The sequence below is a fragment of the Brienomyrus brachyistius genome, unplaced genomic scaffold (genome assembly GCF_023856365.1).
Source record: "Brienomyrus brachyistius isolate T26 unplaced genomic scaffold, BBRACH_0.4 scaffold65, whole genome shotgun sequence".
Lineage (NCBI taxonomy): Eukaryota > Metazoa > Chordata > Actinopteri > Osteoglossiformes > Mormyridae > Brienomyrus > Brienomyrus brachyistius.
This window is the reverse complement of record NW_026042340.1, coordinates 1,159,940-1,182,644: the sequence shown is the minus strand read 5'-3', so window position 1 is coordinate 1,182,644 and position 22,705 is coordinate 1,159,940. Positions and strand designations below refer to the sequence as shown.

General features: G+C 53.6%; 3 protein-coding genes across 3 annotated transcripts in view; all 3 read right to left on the bottom strand.

Moving 5' to 3' along the window:
* LOC125725332 (protein NLRC5-like) overlaps positions 1-22,705 on the bottom strand; it is a 554,938-nt gene that overhangs the window by 327,827 nt on the left and 204,406 nt on the right. Inside the window, exon 15 of the mRNA XM_049002177.1 lies at positions 11,545-11,617. Coding sequence (XP_048858134.1) covers positions 11,545-11,617 — 73 coding nt within the window. The remainder of the gene's footprint in view (positions 1-11,544; positions 11,618-22,705) is intronic.
* The window catches only part of LOC125725336 (NACHT, LRR and PYD domains-containing protein 12-like), a 248,178-nt gene that overhangs the window by 120,673 nt on the left and 104,800 nt on the right, over positions 1-22,705 (bottom strand). The gene's annotated exons all lie outside the window — the stretch shown is intronic.
* On the bottom strand, positions 9,440-11,276 carry LOC125725346 (stonustoxin subunit beta-like). The gene is made up of 2 exons (XM_049002212.1): positions 10,665-11,276; positions 9,440-10,200 (listed from the first exon to the last, which is right to left on the bottom strand). Exons 1-2 carry the CDS (start codon positions 10,879-10,881, stop codon positions 9,677-9,679), a joined length of 741 nt encoding a protein of 246 aa, XP_048858169.1. The 5' UTR covers positions 10,882-11,276; the 3' UTR covers positions 9,440-9,676.

Below are 22,705 nucleotides of genomic sequence, written 5' to 3'. Positions count from 1 at the left end.
CTGCCCCTAATATCCGACGGGGACGTAAACAGACCTTTTACAGTGGGGTGGGGGTGGCCAGGGGGTCTGGGCAACTGCCCCTACTATCCGACGGGGACGTAAGCAGACCTTTTACAGTGGGGTGGGGGTGGCAAGGGTGCTTGGGCACCTGCCCCACCTGTCCGACGGGGGCGTAAGCAGACCTTTTACAGTGGGGTGGGGGTGGCAAGGGTGCTTGGGCACCTGCCCCACCTGTCCGACGGGGGCGTAAGCAGACCTTTTACAGTGGGGTGGGGGGTGGCAAGGGGGTCTGGGCACCTGCCCCACCTGTCCGACGGGGGCGTAAGCAGACCTTTTACAGTGGGGTAGGGGTGGCAAGGGGGCCTGGGCACCTGCCCCTTTTGTCCAATGGGGGCGTAACCAGACCTTTCACAGTGGAGTGGGGGTGGCAAGGGTGCTTGGGCACCTGCCCCTACTATCCGACGGGGACGTAAGCAGACCTTTTACAGTGGGGTGGGGGTGGCAAGGGTGCTTGGGCACCTGCCCCACCTGTCCGACGGGGGCGTAAGCAGACCTTTTACAGTGGGGTGGGGGGTGGCAAGGGGGTCTGGGCACCTGCCCCACCTGTCCGACGGGGGTGTAAGCAGACCTTTTACAGTGGGGTAGGGGTGGCAAGGGTGCTTGGGCACCTGCCCCACCTGTCCGACGGGGGCGTAAGCAGACCTTTTACAGTGGGGTAGGGGTGGCAAGGGTGCTTGGGCACCTGCCCCTACTATCCGACGGGGAAGTAAGCAGACCTTTTACAGTGGGGTGGGGGTGGCAAGGGGGTTTGGGCACCTGCCCCACCTGTCCGACGGGGGCGTAAGCAGACCTTTCACAGTGGGGTGGGGAGGGCAAGGGTGACTGGGCACCTGCCCCTACTATCCGACGGGGACGTAAGCAGACCTTTCACAGTGGGGTAGGGGTGGCAAGGGTGCTTGGGTACCTGCCCCACCTGTCCGACGGGGGCGTAAGCAGACCTTTTACAGTGGGGTGGGGGTGGCAAGGGGGTCTGGGCACCTGCCCCACCTGTCCGACGGGGGCGTAAGCAGACCTTTTACAGTGGGGTAGGGGTGGCAAGGGTGCTTGGGCACCTGCCCTTACTATCCGACGGGTACGTAAGCAGACCTTTTACAGTGGGGTGGGGGTGGCAAGGGGGTTTGGGCACCTGCCCCACCTGTCCGACGGGGGCGTAAGCAGACCTTTCACAGTGGGTTGGGGGTGGCAAGGGGGTCTGGGCACCTGCCCCTACTATCCGACGGGGACGTAAGCAGACCTTTTACAGTGGGGTGGGGGTGGCAAGGGTGCTTGGGCACCTGCCCCACCTGTCCGACGGGGGCGTAAGCAGACCTTTCACAGTGGGGTGGGGAGGGCAAGGGTGACTGGGCACCTGCCCCTACTATCCGACGGGGACGTAAGCAGACCTTTTACAGTGGGGTGGGGGTGGCAAGGGTGCTTGGGCACCTGCCCCACCTGTCAGACGGGGGCGTAAGCAGACCTTTTACAGTGGGGTGGGGGTGGCAAGTGGGTCTGGGCACCTGCCCCACCTGTCCGACAGGGGCGTAAGCAGACCTTTTACAGTGGGGTAGGGGTGGCAAGGGTGCTTGGGCACCTGCCCCACCTGTCCGACGGGGGCGTAAGCAGACCTTTTACAGTGGGGTAGGGGTGGCAAGGGTGCTTGGGCACCTGCCCCTACTATCCGACGGGGACGTAAGCAGACCTTTTACAGTGGGGTGGGGGTGGCAAGGGGGTTTGGGCACCTGCCCCACCTGTCCGACGGGGGCGTAAGCAGACCTTTCACAGTGGGGGTGGGGGTGGCAAGGGGGTCTGGGCACCTGCCCCTACTATCCGACGGGGATGTAAGCAGACCTTTTACAGTGGGGTGGGGGTGGCAAGGGTGCTTGGGCACCTGCCCCACCTGTCCGACGGGGGCGTAAGCAGACCTTTTACAGTGGGGTAGGGGTGGCAAGGGTGCTTGGGCACCTGCCCCACCTGTCCGACGGGGGCGTAAGCAGACCTTTCACAGTGGGGTGGGGAGGGCAAGGGTGACTGGGCACCTGCCCCTACTATCCGACGGGGACGTAAGCAGACCTTTTACAGTGGGGTGGGGGTGGCAAGGGTGCTTGGGCACCTGCCCCACCTGTCCGACGGGGGCGTAAGCAGACCTTTTACAGTGGGGTGGGGGTGGCAAGGGGGTCTGGGCACCTGCCCCACCTGTCCGACGGGGGCGTAAGCAGACCTTTTACAGTGGGGTGGGGGTGGCAAGGGTGCTTGGGCACCTGCCCCTACTATCCGACGGGGACGTAAGCAGACCTTTTACAGTGGGGTGGGGGTGGCAAGGGTGCTTGGGCACCTGCCCCTACTATCCGACGGGGACGTAAGCAGACCTTTTACAGTGGGGTGGGGGTGGCAAGGGTGCTTGGGCACCTGCCCCACCTGTCCGACGGGGGCGTAAGCAGACCTTTCACAGTGGGGTGGGGAGGGTAAGGGTGACTGGGCACTTGCCCCTACTATCCGACGGGGACGTAAGCAAACCTTTTACAGTGGGGTGGGGGTGGCAAGGGTGCTTGGGCACCTGCCCCTACTACCCGACGGGGACGTAAGCAGACCTTTTACAGTGGGGTGGGGGTGGCAAGGGTGCTTGGGCACCTGCCCCACCTGTCCGACGGGGGCGTAAGCAGACCTTTCACAGTGGGGTGGGGAGGGCAAGGGTGACTGGGCACTTGCCCCTACTATCCGACGGGGACGTAAGCAAACCTTTTACAGTGGGGTGGGGGTGGCAAGGGTGCTTGGGCACCTGCCCCACCTGTCCGACGGGGGCGTAAGCAGACCTTTTACAGTGGGGTGCGGGTGGCAAGTGGGTCTGGGCACCTGCCCCACCTGTCCGACGGGGGCGTAAGCAGACCTTTTACAGTGGGGTAGGGGTGGCAAGGGTGCTTGGGCACCTGCCCCACCTGTCCGACGGGGGCGTAAGCAGACATTTTACAGTGGGGTGGGGGTGGCAAGGGTGCTTGGGCACCTGCCCCTACTATCCGACGGGGACGTAAGCAGACCTTTTACAGTGGGGTGGGGGTGGCAAGGGGGTTTGGGCACCTGCCCCACCTGTCCGACGGGGGCGTAAGCAGACCTTTCACAGTGGGGTGGGGGTGGCAAGGGGGTCTGGGCACCTGCCCCTACTATCCGACGGGGACGTAAGCAGACCTTTTACAGTGGGGTGGGGGTGGCAAGGGTGCTTGGGCACCTGCCCCACCTGTCCGACGGGGGCGTAAGCAGACCTTTTACAGTGGGGTGGGGGTGGCAAGGGGGTCTGGGCACCTGCCCCACCTGTCCGACGGGGGCGTAAGCAGACCTTTTACAGTGGGGTGGGGGTGGCAAGGGGGTCTGGGCACCTGCCCCACCTGTCCGACGGGGGCGTAAGCAGACCTTTTACAGTGGGGTAGGGGTGGCAAGGGTGCTTGGGCACCTGCCCCACCTGTCCGACAGGGGCGTAAGCAGACCTTTTACAGTGGGGTAGGGGTGGCAAGGGTGCTTGGGCACCTGCCCCACCTGTCCGACGGGGGCGTAAGCAGACCTTTTACAGTGGGGTGGGGGTGGCAAGGGTGCTTGGGCACCTGCCCCACCTGTCCGACGGGGGCGTAAGCAGACCTTTCACAGTGGGGTAGGGGTGGCAAGGGTGCTTGGGCACCTGCCCCACCTGTCCGACGGGGGCGTAAGCAGACCTTTTACAGTGGGGTGGGGGTGGCAAGGGGGTCTGGGCACCTGCCCCACCTGTCCGACGGGGGCGTAAGCAGACCTTTTACAGTGGGGTAGGGGTGGCAAGGGTGCTTGGGCACCTGCCCCACCTGTCCGACGGGGGCGTAAGCAGACCTTTTACAGTGGGGTAGGGGTGGCAAGGGTGCTTGGGCACCTGCCCTTACTATCCGACGGGGACGTAAGCAGACCTTTTACAGTGGGGTGGGGGTGGCAAGGGTGCTTGGGCACCTGCCCCACCTGTCCGACGGGGGCGTAACCAGACCTTTTACAGTGGGGTGGGGGTGGCAAGGGGGTCTGGGCACCTGCCCCACCTGTCCGACGGGGGCGTAAGCAGACCTTTTACAGTGGGGTAGGGGTGGCAAGGGTGCTTGGGCACCTGCCCCACCTGTCCGATGGGGGCGTAAGCAGACCTTTCACAGTGGGGTGGGGGGTGGCAAGGGGGTCTGGGCACCTGCCCCTACTATCCGACGGGGGCGTAAGCAGACCTTTTACAGTGGGGTGGGGGTGGCAAGGGGGTCTGGGCACCTGCCCCACCTGTCCGACGGGGGCGTAAGCAGACCTTTTACAGTGGGGTGGGGGTGGCAAGGGGGTCTGGGCACCTGCCCCACCTGTCCGACGGGGGCGTAAGCAGACCTTTTACAGTGGGGTAGGGGTGGCAAGGGTGCCTGGGCACCTGCCCCACCTGTCCGACGGGGGCGTAAGCAGACCTTTCACAGTGGGGTGGGGAGGGCAAGGGTGACTGGGCACCTGCCCCTACTATCCGACGGGGACGTAAGCAGACCTTTTACAGTGGGGTGGGGGTGGCAAGGGTGCTTGGGCACCTGCCCCACCTGTCCGACGGGGGCGTAAGCAGACCTTTTACAGTGGGGTAGGGGTGGCAAGGGTGCTTGGGCACCTGCCCCACCTGTCCGATGGGGGCGTAAGCAGACCTTTTACAGTGGGGTAGGGGTGGCAAGGGTGCTTGGGCACCTGCCCCTACTATCCGACGGGGACGTAAGCAAACCTTTTACAGTGGGGTGGGGGTGGCAAGGGGGTTTGGGCACCTGCCCCACCTGTCCGACGGGAGCGTAAGCAGACCTTTCACAGTGGGGTGGGGGTGGCAAGGGGGTCTGGGCACCTGCCCCTACTATCCGACGGGGACGTAAGCAGACCTTTTACAGTGGGGTGGGGGTGGCAAGGGTGCTTGGGCACCTGCCCCACCTGTCCGACGGGGGCGTAAGCAGACCTTTTACAGTGGGGTGGGGGTGGCAAGGGGGTCTGGGCACCTGCCCCACCTGTCCGACGGGGGCGTAAGCAGACCTTTTACAGTGGGGTAGGGGTGGCAAGGGTGCTTGGGCACCTGCCCCACCTGTCCGACGGGGGCGTAAGCAGACCTTTTACAGTGGGGTAGGGGTGGCAAGGGTGCTTGGGCACCTGCCCTTACTATCCGACGGGGACGTAAGCAGACCTTTTACAGTGGGGTGGGGGTGGCAAGGGTGCTTGGGCACCTGCCCCACCTGTCCGACGGGGGCGTAACCAGACCTTTTACAGTGGGGTGGGGGTGGCAAGGGGGTCTGGGCACCTGCCCCACCTGTCCGACGGGGGCGTAAGCAGACCTTTTACAGTGGGGTAGGGGTGGCAAGGGTGCTTGGGCACCTGCCCCACCTGTCCGATGGGGGCGTAAGCAGACCTTTCACAGTGGGGTGGGGGTGGCAAGGGGGTCTGGGCACCTGCCCCTACTATCCGACGGGGGCGTAAGCAGACCTTTTACAGTGGGGTGGGGGTGGCAAGGGGGTCTGGGCACCTGCCCCACCTGTCCGACGGGGGCGTAAGCAGACCTTTTACAGTGGGGTGGGGGTGGCAAGGGGGTCTGGGCACCTGCCCCACCTGTCCGACGGGGGCGTAAGCAGACCTTTTACAGTGGGGTAGGGGTGGCAAGGGTGCTTGGGCACCTGCCCCACCTGTCCGACGGGGGCGTAAGCAGACCTTTCACAGTGGGGTGGGGAGGGCAAGGGTGACTGGGCACCTGCCCCTACTATCCGACGGGGACGTAAGCAGACCTTTTACAGTGGGGTGGGGGTGGCAAGGGTGCTTGGGCACCTGCCCCACCTGTCCGACGGGGGCGTAACCAGACCTTTTACAGTGGGGTGGGGGTGGCAAGGGGGTCTGGGCACCTGCCCCACCTGTCCGACGGGGGCGTAAGCAGACCTTTTACAGTGGGGTGGGGAGGGCAAGGGTGACTGGGCACCTGCCCTTACTATCCGACGGGGACGTAAGCAGACCTTTTACAGTAGGGTGGGGGTGGCAAGGGTGCTTGGGCACCTGCCCCACCTGTCCGACGGGGGCGTAAGCAGACCTTTTACAGTGGGGTAGGGGTGGCAAGGGTGCTTGGGCACCTGCCCCACCTGTCCGATGGGGGCGTAAGCAGACCTTTTACAGTGGGGTAGGGGTGGCAAGGGTGCTTGGGCACCTGCCCCTACTATCCGACGGGGACGTAAGCAAACCTTTTACAGTGGGGTGGGGGTGGCAAGGGGGTTTGGGCACCTGCCCCACCTGTCCGACGGGAGCGTAAGCAGACCTTTCACAGTGGGGTGGGGGTGGCAAGGGGGTCTGGGCACCTGCCCCTACTATCCGACGGGGACGTAAGCAGACCTTTTACAGTGGGGTGGGGGTGGCAAGGGTGCTTGGGCACCTGCCCCACCTGTCCGACGGGGGCGTAAGCAGACCTTTTACAGTGGGGTAGGGGTGGCAAGGGTGCTTGGGCACCTGCCCCACCTGTCCGATGGGGGCGTAAGCAGACCTTTCACAGTGGGGTGGGGGTGGCAAGGGGGTTTGGGCACCTGCCCCTATTATCCGACGGGGACGTAAGCAGACCTTTTACAGTGGGGTGGGGGTGGCAAGGGTGCTTGGGCACCTGCCCCACCTGTCCGACGGGGGCGTAAGCAGACCTTTTACAGTGGGGTGGGGGTGGCAAGGGGGTCTGGGCACCTGCCCCACCTGTCCGACGGGGGCGTAAGCAGACCTTTTACAGTGGGGTAGGGGTGGCAAGGGTGCTTGGGCACCTGCCCCACCTGTCCGACGGGGGCGTAAGCAGACCTTTTACAGTGGGGTGGGGGTGGCAAGGGGGTCTGGGCACCTGCCCCACCTGTCCGACGGGGGCGTAAGCAGACCTTTTACAGTGGGGTAGGGGTGGCAAGGGTGCTTGGGCACCTGCCCCACCTGTCCGACGGGGGCGTAAGCAGACCTTTCACAGTGGGGTGGGGAGGGCAAGGGTGACTGGGCACCTGCCCCTACTATCCGACGGGGACGTAAGCAGACCTTTTACAGTGGGGTGGGGGTGGCAAGGGTGCTTGGGCACCTGCCCCACCTGTCCGACGGGGGCGTAACCAGACCTTTTACAGTGGGGTGGGGGTGGCAAGGGGGTCTGGGCACCTGCCCCACCTGTCCGACGGGGGCGTAAGCAGACCTTTTACAGTGGGGTAGGGGTGGCAAGGGTGCTTGGGCACCTGCCCCACCTGTCCGACGGGGGCGTAAGCAGACCTTTTACAGTGGGGTAGGGGTGGCAAGGGTGCTTGGGCACCTGCCCCTACTATCCGACGGGGACGTAAGCAGACCTTTTACAGTGGGGTGGGGGTGGCAAGGGGGTTTGGGCACCTGCCCCACCTGTCCGACGGGGGCGTAAGCAGACCTTTCACAGTGGGGTGGGGGTGGCAAGGGTGCTTGGGCACCTGCCCCACCTGTCCGACGGGGGCGTAAGCAGACCTTTTACAGTGGGGTGGGGGTGGCAAGGGGGTCTGGGCACCTGCCCCACCTGTCCGACGGGGGCGTAAGCAGACCTTTTACAGTGGGGTAGGGGTGGCAAGGGTGCTTGGGCACCTGCCCCACCTGTCCGACGGGGGCGTAAGCAGACCTTTTACAGTGGGGTAGGGGTGGCAAGGGTGCTTGGGCACCTGCCCCACCTGTCCGACGGGGGGCGTAAGCAGACCTTTCACAGTGGGGTGGGGAGGGCAAGGGTGACTGGGCACCTGCCCCTACTATCCGACGGGGACGTAAGCAGACCTTTTACAGTGGGGTGGGGGTGGCAAGGGTGCTTGGGCACCTGCCCCACCTGTCCGACGGGGGCGTAACCAGACCTTTTACAGTGGGGTGGGGGTGGCAAGGGGGTCTGGGCACCTGCCCCACCTGTCCGACGGGGGCGTAAGCAGACCTTTTACAGTGGGGTAGGGGTGGCAAGGGTGCTTGGGCACCTGCCCCACCTGTCCGATGGGGGCGTAAGCAGACCTTTTACAGTGGGGTAGGGGTGGCAAGGGTGCTTGGGCACCTGCCCCTACTATCCGACGGGGACGTAAGCAGACCTTTTACAGTGGGGTGGGGGTGGCAAGGGGGTTTGGGCACCTGCCCCACCTGTCCGACGGGGGCGTAAGCAGACCTTTCACAGTGGGGTGGGGGTGGCAAGGGGGTCTGGGCACCTGCCCCTACTATCCGACGGGGACGTAAGCAGACCTTTCACAGTGGGGTGGGGGTGGCAAGGGTGCTTGGGCACCTGCCCCACCTGTCCGACGGGGGCGTAAGCAGACCTTTCACAGTGGGGTGGGGAGGGCAAGGGTGACTGGGCACCTGCCCCTACTATCCGACGGGGACGTAAGCAGACCTTTTACAGTGGGGTGGGGGTGGCAAGGGTGCTTGGGCACCTGCCCCACCTGTCCGACGGGGGCGTAAGCAGACCTTTTACAGTGGGGTGGGGGTGGCAAGTGGGTCTGGGCACCTGCCCCACCTGTCCGACGGGGGCGTAAGCAGAGCTTTTACAGTGGGGTAGGGGTGGCAAGGGTGCTTGGGCACCTGCCCCTACTATCCGACGGGGACGTAAGCAGACCTTTTACAGTGGGGTGGGGGTGGCAAGGGGGTTTGGGCACCTGCCCCACCTGTCCGACGGGGGCGTAAGCAGACCTTTCACAGTGGGGTGGGGGTGGCAAGGGGGTCTGGGCACCTGCCCCTATTATCCGACGGGGACGTAAGCAGACCTTTTACAGTGGGGTGGGGGTGGCAAGGGTGCTTGGGCACCTGCCCCTACTATCCGACGGGGACGTAAGCAGACCTTTTACAGTGGGGTGGGGGTGGCAAGGGGGTTTGGGCACCTGCCCCACCTGTCCGACGGGGGCGTAAGCAGACCTTTTACAGTGGGGTGGGGGTGGCAAGGGGGTCTGGGCACCTGCCCCACCTGTCCGACGGGGGCGTAAGCAGACCTTTTACAGTGGGGTAGGGGTGGCAAGGGTGCTTGGGCACCTGCCCCACCTGTCCGACGGGGGCGTAAGCAGACCTTTTACAGTGGGGTGGGGGTGGCAAGGGTGCTTGGGCACCTGCCCCTTCTGTCCGATGGGGGGGTAAGCAGACCTATTACAGTACATTGGGGTGGGGGGTAATTATTCAATAAAACAAATTTTATTATTTAATCAAATAATTATTAAATATGACTTTATTTGCTTTAATCCACTGACCCAGAGTAGTAACAGGATATAATCATATTTTCCAGTGTTTTTCATTTCTTTTATGTCGGCAGTTAAATAGTTATTTACACTGATTTACTCTAATTCTATTAGTAAAAAGTGAATTTATTTAATTTAACCCACCAGACTGTGGTTTCATTAAGTTACTCAGTCATGCTTTGGGTGACGCTGAAGCAGGACATTAATAGGACAGAACAGAAAGACTTTATTGTCATTGTACAGTAATATAGTAAATAGGCGTAAATATATAAAATGTACATATACAGGGGAGGGGGAAAGCCCCCCCCATCAGGATTACATTTAGTTATATTTTAGTCAGAGAGAAAAACTTATTTTTGTCAAACATACATTTCAGAGTAAAAAGGATTATAAAGGTTAAAAAGCAGAGATTTTACCTTTTTGCCAGGAGAACCAGCAACACGTCACAGTGACACTGAGGAGATTCTATAATGAAGCCCAAACCCAGGATAGAGGGACTCAGTGAATGAGGAGGTGAATCTGTACAGGGGGGTCAGTCCATCAGAGGAGACTCTGTAGAAGGACAGAGCACCAGCCCCCCAGTCCAGATACACTCCTACTCTGCGGGAGCCTGAGGGCCGTATGGGTATGAGAGTCTGTTTCTTATTGTGCCAGACAGAGTAAATGTCAGTATCACAGAACAGACTCCATGACTTGTCATTGTCTCCAAGCCAACAGTCATCACTCCCTCCTTTCCTCTCGATCCCTTTATAAGTGACTCCTATCACGGCTCCATCTCCATCCCACTCAGCCTCCCAGTAACAGCGGCCAGTCAGACTCTCTCTGCACAGAACTTGGGGCCAGTGATCAAATCTCTCTGGATGATCAGGATATGGCTGCTCTGCCCCCCATGTCACCTTCCTGTTCCCCCCTGACAGAGACAGGTCTCTGTGTGCTGTGTTGGGGTCCAGCGTCAGCTGGCAGGAGTCTGTAGGCAGGAGGAAGAATTATTAATACCATCAGGCCGCCTGTACTTTATGTTTCTGTACAATATAAAAACAGCGCAGCTTCTCCGAACGAAGCGGGAACCGAAGTTTATGAAATAGCTCAGGAAATGTCGGAAGGCGCGTGACGCCGGCGAGAAGAGCCGCCAAAATGCGGCGCGAGCTAAACTAACAGCGTAATTACGGGTAAATAAAATTACAAAGCGGCGACATTCATCAGACATATTCATCACAAGCATATTTACCACAAAACGGCACCAGAGATTAATACTAAAAGTCAGTGTCTTTCCTTCTAACCGCTAAATCATGCGCGTGCGGCGCCTTGCTGCTCTCTGTCTTTCTACAAGGAGTTTACATATGAAAATGGCCATCAATAACAGAATTTAAGTAATTTAAATTTAAGTAATATTATTGCATATTTACAGCGATATTTAATAAAGGTTTGGACCTGAATTCTGATACAAACGCCTCCGAAGACGATTTCGGCGCCGGAGTTGCGCTCCATGAGGATCCAGTATTTGCAGCGATTGTCTGACACGATCTTTAGTCCCGGCAAAACCGCTCTGAATGCATTTCACACGCATCGGCTTATTTCCGTGAAGCGTGTCTACCGCGCTCGTGACTCTCAGACGTGGCACCGCTGCCTCGAGGCGTGAGCCCCGCATCTCACGCAGGCGTAATTTTTTTTAGCAGGGTGGGTCCGGAAATCTTATTAATGTTCATGAGCTAAGCCCTGCATGATTGGCTGGCTCATTAATATTTATGTACAAATAAGTGGCGGAAGTGCAAAAATGCTTGTAGCAGAGTATGTGTGTAAAGTGCAGATGTGCAGGAGTCAATTTGTTAGCAGTGCGGGTGTGAATCGATAGTGTTTTGGTGATGATTTCGATGTTTTATTTCTCTCATTTGGATGTTGTCTAAAATGACACAGAAACTCACAGAAACACAAACATGGAAATCCATCTTCACACAGTGCAAAAAGCCACACTAATCACAAAACCTGTGTGAATACAACCATAACATAATATTGATGGTATTATTAATAAAAACATGCAAACACACTTACATTTCTGTAAGCCTGGTCTGGTCCTGCACTCTCCACCATGATCCACACTACAGGAGAAGCAGAATGACATAGTCCTGCTGTATCCATTTATTTATTGGTGCCTCTTCTTCACATACATGCATAAGTATCTGTAGCGTGTCAGACACACACTCTGTACTCACTTCAGCTTCTCCAGTTTACAGCTGGGATCCTCCAGTACAGCAGAGAGCAGCTTCACTCCTGAGTCTCCTGGGTGATTGTAGCTCAGATCCAGCTCTCTCAGGTGTGAGGGGTTTGACCTCAGAGCTAAAGCCAGGGAAGAACAGCCTTCTTCTGTGACTCTACAGCCTGACAGCCTGCAGAGAGAGAGAGAGACAGATACTCCCCAATAAATAATATCATCTCACCATTACAAGTATTACATAAATGTGACTGCTCTAATAAATATTTAAAGAATTACAGTTTAGTGTCTAAGAGAAGGTAGACCCCTCCTCCCTTTCCCTTAGCTAATTGCTCACTATCTCCTCTTTATAGTGTGTGTAGCAAAGTGGGAAGTTTGGGTCAGCTTGCATTTTATTGGCTCCCCTTGCATTTTACTGGCTCCCTTTATTGGGAGCAGCAACGCACTGTGATCAGCGAATGCTCCTTACCTCACCTCATAGCTTTGGTTCACTCTGAACAGAAACATGAAGTTTGGCATATTTTGCGTTTGTTGTACCCAGATTAATTTCACTCCAAATCAGTGGGATCAGATAAAAAACAGAAAAAGTAAATAACATTTAAAATGAACCTGATGTCTTTAAAATAAATATTAATGGTGTCACTACAAGATTTTGTGAAAAAGACGGGGTCTTAGACACCCCAATCTGCAGGACGAGCCAATCAACAGTAAGCAGAAGGGGGCTTTAGCCCTGGTTATCCCTCCACCATCCACTAGGGGGTGTAATTGTTCTTTTCATGTGCTTTTATACAGTCATGGTTACAGACTCTGCACCTCTATACACTCATATTTTGAATGTAACTCATTTGCTAAAAAAAGAGAGGAGACACAATGAACAAATTTAAAGATGAATCTGACTGGTTTCTGCATCATTATAACTATTATGTTCAAAGTTTCACGATATCACAATAACATGATTGCTGTGAATTTGGCCACAATAATCATGAAGTGAAAATCTGATATCGCTGCACGTTACCCTGCCTTCCGCTCCTTTTGTTCCGTTTTCTCTCCTCCCACCTCACCTGTGACCCCCAGACACCGGCTGCTCCGCGTTACCCTGCCTTCCGCTCCTTTTGTTCCGTTTTCTCTCCTCCCACCTCACCTGTGACCCCCAGACACCGGCTGCTCCGCGTTACCCTGCCTTCCGCTCCTTTTGTTCCGTTTTCTCTCCTCCCACCTCACCTGTGACCCCCAGACACCGGCTGCTCCGCGTTACCCTGCCTTCCGCTCCTTTTGTTCCGTTTTCTCTCCTCCCACCTCACCTGTGACCCCCAGACACCGGCTGCTCCGCGTTACCCTGCCTTCCGCTCCTTTTGTTCCGTTTTCTCTCCTCCCACCTCGCCTGGGAACAGACAGCAGTGTCTCCCTCACGTCTCCCGTCTCTCACACCCAGAGACCCCGACTCGCAATGAGGACGCCGCTGACTGCCACCAGCCGCCCCAAACTTTCATCTTCCTGCTGTCATTTTTATTTTTAATAAAGTCTGTCTCACTGAGGCTTCAGTCCCATGTTTCCTGCTTCACTGCTTAATTATTTCTAATATGGATCGAGGGCTGATAAGATTGTGGGATATAAGGAAGTAGGATAAGAAAAAAGAAGCTGTTTGTGTTTGTTTATTATGTAACTGCTGAAATGCATTGTGGGTTTTCTTGGTGTCCAGTTACTTTTGTGTAAAATGCATATTCTGTACTTACTTCAGCTTCTCCAGTTTACAGCTGGGATCCTCCAGTACAGCAGAGAGCAGCTTCACTCCTGAGTCTCCTGGGTGATTGTAGCTCAGGTCCAGCTCTCTCAGGTGTGAGGGGTTTGAACTCAGAGCAGAAGCCAGGGAAGAACAGCCTTCTTCTGTGACTCTACAGCCTGACAGCCTGCAGAGAGAGAGACAGATACTCCCCAATAAATAATATCATCTCACCATTACAAGTATTACATAAATGTGATGCTCCAATAAATATCTCAAGAATTACGGTTTAGTGTCTAAGAGAAGGCAGCCCCCTCCTCCCTTTCCCTTAGCTAATTGCTCACTATCTCCTCTTTATACTGTGTGTAGCAAAGTGGGAAGTTTGGGTCAGCTTGCATTTTATTGGCTCCCCTCAGTCTGGGGCGGGGTTTAGTCTCTAATATAAAGTGGGCGGCGGGGTAGGAATGGTGCACAAGCTGTTCTGGGTGTATCAGTAATGGACGTTAAAGCCCAGGGAAGTGTACGGCTGTTTTAACCCCGTGTCTCATCTCCCTGCTTGTGTTTCAGGGTTAGTAGCCTAGAGCTGCAAGAGCGGAATCCTCCCTGCTGGTGGTGGTGAATTTCAGTTGTGTGCGTGTGCAGTGCAGATTACCGGCATTAGATCACTGAGTGACGTGTGTGTGTGTCTGTGTTTGTGTCTGTGTGTGTGTCTGTGTGTGTGTGTGATCACCAGAATGTTCACAGAGGTCCCGCCTGTGCTGAGTCCCTCGTCCATCCATCAGTTCATGCCCCTTAACTTGCTTAGTTGGCAACATTGGTGCCTCGGCTTGATGCATCTATATTGCCTTTAGTGTAGGATTACTATTCTCCTTTTAAATGTAATAAAATAATTGTATCAAGTCATGTCTCTGGCCCCTTCAGTTGACTAAACCTGTGTGCTTAGTTACTACTCGTATGAGATTTTGGGAATCATCATAGTATTACCCTGGGTGAAACCTCAGGCTTGTGGAATCATCTGAGTTTCCATTATTTCTAATGAGAAAATTCACTTTGATATATGAGTGCTTTGGATTATGAGCACGTTTCCGGAACCAATTATACTCGCAGTCCGAGGTTTTACTGTATCTCCAGCATACAGTGTGGAATACCCAGTAATACTAACCTCAGTATCTCCAGCATGCAGTGCAGAATACCCAGTAATACTGACCTCAGTATCTCCAGTTTACAGTGTGAATCCCCCAGTCCAGCAGAGAGCAACTTCACTCCTGAATCCTGCAGGTCATTGTCACTCAGGTCCAGCTCTCTCAGGGGTGAGGAGTTTGATCTTAGAGCTGAAGTCAGCATTTCACAGTGTTTATCTATGAGATCACAGCCGTTCAGCCTGGAACAGAAAACACTTTAAGACACAGACATATACACATCCTACACTTTAGCTAAATACCAAACATTACAATCTGCATTTGTTTTCAATATAATTAGCAGCACAGCTTACATTTCAAAATGAATTACAGTCTGCAGAGTGTCTTGTGCATCCTGGCAATTTGCTGCAGTCAGATGATCACTAATTGTAAGTGCATCTTAGCTCAAAACTAGAGGTAAAAGCATTAAGTACAAGCTACAGCCAAAAATCACAGAATATATATGAACACATGGACAGCAAGATGGACGTGAACCTCCCATAACAGTCAGACCAGAGCTTCCAGTGCAGTCCTTAGCCATCTCTCTGCCAGGTGTCCCTACACTCGACACGTATCACTGAAAGGAGGAGATGTGAACATCCACAGCAGCTAATGCAGCAGCAACTGGCACTTGGATTCCTGATCCCATGAGTAAAATCCTTTTTGCCTGTATTGTTATACCTGGGATCATGTCAAATCACCAATTAGGTCTGAGTGATATGACGATATTATCGGTAATCAGCGTAATCAGACACGTCATAACATGGTTAAATTTGAGGTTAATCTTAGTGTCCAAAGAGCAAAGTCCAAAAGAAAAGTATACAATGTTAGGAAGGCTAACTTTAATGGTATGAGACTGAAGCTAGAAACTGCAAACTAGTTGGAGTTAAACAGCAAAACCTTTGAAGAGGCATGGGAATTTTTTAAAAGCCTAGAATATTGTGTGCAGTCAATCAATCATTATTTATATAGCTTGTTAAACCACAGGGTTTTACAAACATTTAAAAAGAAGAAAAAGAAAGAAATTCAAATAAGCACAGAATAAATAACAGTAAGCAGAAAAGAAATTAAAATAGAGTAAAAATGTATATAAAATAAATAAATAAAAATAATAAAATATCATGATAAAGGACTTTAACAACCCATATTCGCTGTAGGGGCCCCTCCCTCACAGGGGCCTCTAGCCCCTATGTCTTCTGGGGAGAGCGACCCCCCCCCCCACAGTGACTGATAATAATAAATACATAAAATAATAAAACAACTGATTATCATAGATGCCGTGGTGAAAAGATGCATTTTCAGCCTAGTTTTGAAAGCACTAAGACATTCAGTAGCTATAAGGTTCTCTGGGAGAGAGTTCCAGAGTTTGGGCCCATAGTGACTAAAAGCTGCCCCCTCCCTCCCCGGCCAGGTTTTAGGAATAATCAGCAAATTACTGCCGGATGATCTGACTGATCTACCTGAGACATATCTTTCAGTCATGTTACTGAGGCAGGACAGAGCAAAACCACCTAAATATTTACAAATTAGCAAATGAACTTTAAAATCAATCCTAGAAGCCAGAGGAAGCCAGTGCAGGGATGTGAGAGCAGCTGTGATGTGATCCCTGTGACTGGTGCATGTTAACACTCCGCCAGCCGCTTTCTGGGCCCGGTGTAGATGTGATCCCTGTGACTGGTGCATATTAACACTCCGCCAGAGGCATTCTGGGCCTGTTGTAGATGTGATCCCTGTGCCTGGTGCGTGTTAACACTCCGCCAGCGGCATTCTGGGCCTGTTGTAGATGTGATCCCTGTGCCTGGTGCGTGTTAACACTCCGCCAGCGGCATTCTGGGCCCGGTGTAGATGTGATCCCTGTGCCTGGTGCGTGTTAACACTCCGCCAGCGGCATTCTGGGCCTGTTGTAGATGTGATCCCTGTGCCTGGTGCGTGTTAACACTCCACCAGCGGCATTCTGGGCCCGGTGTAGATGTGATCCCTGTGTCTGGTGCGTGTTAAAACTCCGCCAGCGGCATTCTGGGCCCGTTGTAGATGTGATCCCTGTGACTGGTGCGTGTTAACACTCCGCCAGCGGCATTCTGGGCCCGTTGTAGATGTGATCCGTGTGACTAGTGCGTGTTAACACTCCGCCAGCGGCATTCTGGGCCAGGTGTAGATGTGATCCCTGTGACTGGTGCATGTTAATAGTCCGCCAGCGGCATTCTGGGCCTGTTGTAGATGTGATCCCTGTGACTGGTGCATGTTAACACTCCGCCAGCGGCATTCTGGGCCCGGTGTAGATGTGATCCCTGTGACTAGTGCGTGTTAACACTCCGCCAGCGGCATTCTGGGCCAGGTGTAGATGTGATCCCTGTGCCTGGTGCGTGTTAACACTCCGCCAGCAGCATTCTGGGCCTGTTGTAGATGTGATCCCTGTGCCTGGTGCGTGTTAACACTCCGCCAGCAGCATTCTGGGCCTGTTGTAGATGTGATCCCTGTGCCTGGTGCGTGTTAACACTCCGCCAGCGGCATTCTGGGCCCGGTGTAGATGTGATCCCTGTGTCTGGTGCGTGTTAACACTCCGCCAGCGGCATTCTGGGCCCGTTGTAGATGTGATCCCTGTGACTGGTGCGTGTTAACACTCCGCCAGCGGCATTCTGGGCCTGTTGTAGATGTGATCCCTGTGCCTGGTGCGTGTTAACACTCCGCCAGCGGCATTCTGGGCCCGGTGTAGATGTGATCCCTGTGACTAGTGCGTGTTAACACTCCGCCAGCGGCATTCTGGGCCCGTTGTAGATGTGATCCCTGTGACTGGTGCGTGTTAACACTCCGCCAGCGGCATTCTGGGCCTGTTGTAGATGTGATCCCTGTGCCTGGTGCGTGTTAACACTCCGCCAGCGGCATTCTGGGCCCGGTGTAGATGTGATCCCTGTGACTAGTGCGTGTTAACACTCCGCCAGCGGCATTCTGGGCCCGGTGTAGATGTGATCCCTGTGACTAGTGCGTGTTAACACTCCGCCAGCGGCATTCTGGGCCCGTTGTAGATGTGATCCCTGTGACTGGTGCGTGTTAATAGTCCACCAGCGGCATTCTGGGCCCGTTGTAGATGTGATCCCTGTGACTAGTGCATGTTAACACTCCGCCAGCGTCATTCTGGGCCAGGTGTAGATGTGATCCCTGTGCCTGGTGCGTGTTAACACCCCGCCAGCGACATTCTGGGCCAGGTGTAGATGTGATCCCTGTGCCTGGTGCGTGTTAACACTCCGCCAGCGGCATTCTGGGCCCGTTGTAGATGTGATCCCTGTGCCTGGTGCGTGTTAACACCCCGCCAGCGGCATTCTGGGCCCGTTGTAGATGTGATCCCTGTGTCTGGTGCGTGTTAACACTCCGCCAGCGGCATTCTGGGCCCGGTGTAGATGTGATCCCTGTGACCGGTGCGTGTTAACACTCCGCCAGCGGCATTCTGGGCCCGGTGTAGATGTGATCCGTGTGCCTGGTGCGTGTTAACACTCCGCCAGCGACATTCTGTGCCCGTTGTAGATGTGATCCGTGTGACTGGTGCGTGTTAACACTCCGCCAGCGGCATTCTGGGCCCGGTGTAGATGTGATCCCTGTGCCTGGTGCGTGTTAACACTCCGCCAGCGGCATTCTGGGCCCGGTGTAGATGTGATCCCTGTGACTGGTGCGTGTTAACACTCCGCCAGCGGCATTCTGGGCCCGGTGTAGATGTGATCCGTGTGACTGGTGCGTGTTAACACTCCACCAGCGGCATTCTGGGCCCAGAAAAGGTTTTTCCTCTGTCTCAATGTATTTTTTTTTTTCTTCGTTGTAATTTGGTCTTTGATTTCGCGGGCCTAGTTAAGGGGTGGGAATTAAATACTTTGTGTGTTTGTCGATGGTGTTTTGTTGTATTTTGCCTAGGACCTCGAGTGTTAGTTCCTGTGGGGGCAGAATGTGGGTTGCTGTGTCTATAAGGGTGAAGTGTGATTTAATATAATTTTACTTGTCTATAATATATTCTTCTTTTGTGTTCCCATGAGAACTATAGTGCTGGTTGTCCTAGTGTGATTATTTTCTTAGGTGTGTTTTAGCTTTACGCAAATAAATTTTTCATCAGCCCCAATATTGTTCCTTTATTCAAATAGCCTGCAATGGTAATAGCGTCTATATTGGTGGAGATTCGCTAGGTTAACGGTGGGAGCTGTGTTTCTCGCCCCTTGTGCGGGTCACACGAGGAAGATGTGTGTGTCAGTAACGCGCTCTGGCCCCATCCCTGGTAGGCGAAGCAATGAAATATACAGCAAATTATCGTCGCTACACCGCTGGCTGTCGGAATGGTGCCCAATAAACGATGTGGGTTATATAGAAAATTGACAAATGTTTGGGGGTAGGCCTGGGCTTTTGAAGAGGGATGGTATTCACCCCTCATGGGCTAGTGCCGTGCTCCTGTCCAAAAGCATAGCTCATAGTCTCCAGGCAAATCGCTGACTAGCCAGAGCCAAGTCCAGGCGGCAGGCAAACAAGCATAACCGACCGCCTGCTAGTCGCTTAGAGTCGTCACCTATGGTTAATTTTTCTGGGACTGTGTATGTTCCCCTCACTTTTAATCGTGGAGGTCTATTCCACCGTAGTGTATGTGATAATGGGGGCGGCATGGTGGTGCAGTGGTTAGCACTGTAGCCTCACACCTCTGGATCCCAGGTTTGAGTTTCCGCCTGGGTCACATGTGTGTGGAGTTTGCATGTTCTCCTCATGTTGTCGTGGGGTTTCCTCCAGATACTCCGGCTTCCCCTCACAGTCCAAAAACATGCTGAGGCTAATGGGACTTGCTAAATTGCCCGTAGGAGTGCATGTGTGAGTGAATGGTGTGTGAGTGTGCCCTGCGATGGGCTGGCCCCCCATCCTGGGTTGTTCCCTGCCTCGTTCCCATTGCTTCCGGGATAGGCTCCGGACCCCCCGCGACCCAGTAGGATAAGCGGTTTGGAAAATGGATGGATGTCATAATAACTTAATAATAATTAAACCAAATCCATTATTAGATAATAGGTGTAATGCAAAGCTAAAACTTTTGAATGGCTTCAAAACTGGCTTCTAAGGCGCTACTGATAAATGAAATAATTACTGACTTTAGTCTTGGTCCTAATGCCTTACAGAGACCTGGCTTAGACCGAATGAATTCATGGCAGTAAATGAATCTACTCCAGCTGATTACAGCATAACCCTTGACCAGATGGCAAAGGTGCTGGTGCTGCTGCAATATTTCAGTCTATCATAGGAATGTCTGAGCAAAGTGCTTATAGCTTTAGAACATCTGAAATTCTTCTTCTTAGTCTTGCTGACTCATCTCTTCGTAGTTCTTCACCTCCAATCACCATTGTTATTGTATATAGACAGCCTGGTCCCTAACCTCCAATCACCATAGTTACTGTGTATAGACCGCCTGGTTCCCAACCTCCAATCACCATTATTATTGTGTATAGACCACCTGGTCCCTAACCTCCAATCACCATTGTTATTTTTTAAAGATTGTCGAGTCTATAGTAATTTTCTTAAGGAGTTTGCAGATTTATTGTGATCTTTCTTCTTAGTCTTGCTGACTTCCTCTCGTCTCGTCTAGTCTACTGTCTTATACTTGAGAGACTCTCTCAGCCCTGCTCTCCAAACTACGAAAAACGATGGATTTGATCAGCTGGTCTCTCAACGCAATTGACACCATGTTCTTGACGAGAAGCCTAGGTTCGGGGGAACCTGACTGTCCGGCGGGAACGTATGCTGCTGGCTACACGATGGACGGATGGGAGCGGTGGAGGGTCGTGTGCCTGGCAGCTCTTTCCGTGGAGGACATTGAAGACATCTACCTATTCGGAACCATGATTACAGGTATTATGCTGATTGGATTAGGCATTGCCCTGGTTTATCAAAGATTGAAGAAGACGGTGACAGCCGCTCAAAGCCCCACTAGGCTGGCTGGAATGATTGATGGAGTGGGCAGAGCTGTTAGCACTCAGACTGTGAAACTGGATATGGAGAAGCTCACAGCTTTGCAAAACTTATTGGATGGCAGAGACCAGCGTGGACATTAGTGGAGCTGGAAATTACAGCTTCTCGTACGGAAACCCAAACAACCCTATCCTATCAAGTTTTTGGCTCCCCCCAATCAGCACTGGCCTCGGCCAAGGCCGCTGCTGAACTAACAACTCCCCCTGAAGAACAAGGCAGTGAGACTCTCTTGCATTCCTCTCCCCCGATCCCAAGGACTTACCGCTCCCTCCCCCCCATCCAACGCCTTCGCCGCTTCATACCCCCAGCGTGAACAGGCGGGTCTGTTGACCAGCGCTTGTATGGCTGCAGGACCGGATGGCTGTCTGTCTCTGCTGGACTACCTCCACCACCCCTTTTCCCCCACCCGTTGCAAGTCGTGTCATTTTTATGTTGTAAGGTGTAGTGCCATCATGTGCTTATGTTGCTGAGGTGTTTTTTTCGGTTCCCACAATGTCCTCCCCACTGGAGTACAGCCTGGGGGCTGTTTTTTTATTATTCTCCTCCTCTCTCCTCATGTTATTCTGTTTCTTTTCTTCTCTCTTCCCCTGTCTCCCGACCGGTCTACCCCCTACTGTGATGTTTGTGTATATGTATGGTCGGGTTGATGGCCAGTTTTTCGCTGGTACTTGTGACTAGTGACATGGTATATTGCAACAGCAATAAAGGGTTTCATCAAATCAAATCAAATCAAATCAATTCTAGTTCTTCACCTCCAATCACCATTGTTATTGTGTATAGACTGCCTGGTCCCTAACCTCCAATCACCATAGTTACTGTGTATAGACCGCCTGGTTCCCAACCTCCAATCACTACCTGGTCCCTAACCTCCAAGAACTATCTTTTAAAGATTGTCTAGTCTATAGTAATTTTCTTAAGGAGTTTGCAGATTTTTTTAGCAAACCTGGTGGTCACTACTGCCAAAGCCATGATTGTTGGCTATTTTAATATTCACACGGAGAATGACAGTGATCCTTTAACAACAACATTTGCTGCTATTCTAGACCCTGAAGATGTATGTTAGAATGCAGTCGGCCTACTCATGCATGTAACCACACCCTGGAATTGATTCTTAGCCATGGTGTCTGTTAGGTTGAAGAAACTGTTATTAATCATTTTGTTATCATTCCTGTATGATTAGCTATGAGTGTAAATATGTATATACATTATTTTGTCTTCTTCTAACCTCATACTCTAGATTATATTAATAATAGTATTTAGCTGCACGTACCCTGAGTATGTGCTCAACAGCTGTACACTTAGGTAAAAAACTTTTCTTGTTCTCACCTCCCTATTCTGCATGACTCTTGCGCCTCCCACTGACTATAAATAAAGGAGTCAAGGGGAACCACCCTTTGTAACACATTCTGCTGTAGTTTGCATTGCAGAGAGTGTGGGTACCCTTGCAAGTAAAAACTATAAAGTGTGTTGTCTCATAAAAGGTGGAGTTGGGGTGGAAACGCCGGGCGCTTTCCCCAACAGTGTCCTGCTGGAACACATATCTATTATACCACAGAATCCTCTGCTTTCAGATCATTACTTGTTAACGTTTGATATACAGTATAGCCTCCCTTCAGCCCCATCTCCAAAGTACAGTATCAGACGTTAAATTGTCTCATTAACTACAACAACGTTTCTCAACCGACTTCCATAGTCCATCAACCGTACACCTGAAGCCTCGTATGAACTTAAATGGGTAACTGCGAACATGGAGAAATCGCCTTGCAGCACCTAGATCTTGTATCTCCACTTAAGAAGATAAAGCATAGAGATATGGAACCTGCCCCCTGGTTCTCTGATCATACACGTGAACTTAAACAGGCTTCATGCAAGCTAGAGTGCAAATGGCTCAACTGAACTAGACTTTTTCAGATCAGCCTGGAAAGAGCCTCTCTAGGTACAGACACTAATGACTGTGAGATCTGTGTATCTCTCCAGACTAATTGAAGAGAACAAAAATAATCCTAAATTCCTATTTGAATTTGTGACTAGGTTAACACAGAATTCTTCAACTCGCAGCTCTCACAAGCTTCTAGGAGTGATGACTTTATTAAATTTTCAATGGTAAAAAAGCTAAGATTAGACAGACCATCCAGTGTACGTGTGTAGCTACATACAGCTGCCAGCCTCCTGCTCGTCCTATGCATACTGATAATGTGACCTTTGAATCTTTCCTTCCTATAAAACAATCAAAACTTTTGAGTTTATTTTCCTCCTGCAAATCCTCTGCTAGCCTTCTAGACTCAATTCCTACAAAATTCCTGAAGGAGATTCGACCACTGATTAGCACCACCCTGTTAAATGTCTTAGACTCGTTTCTTAGGCTTGGATATGTTGTTATTAGACC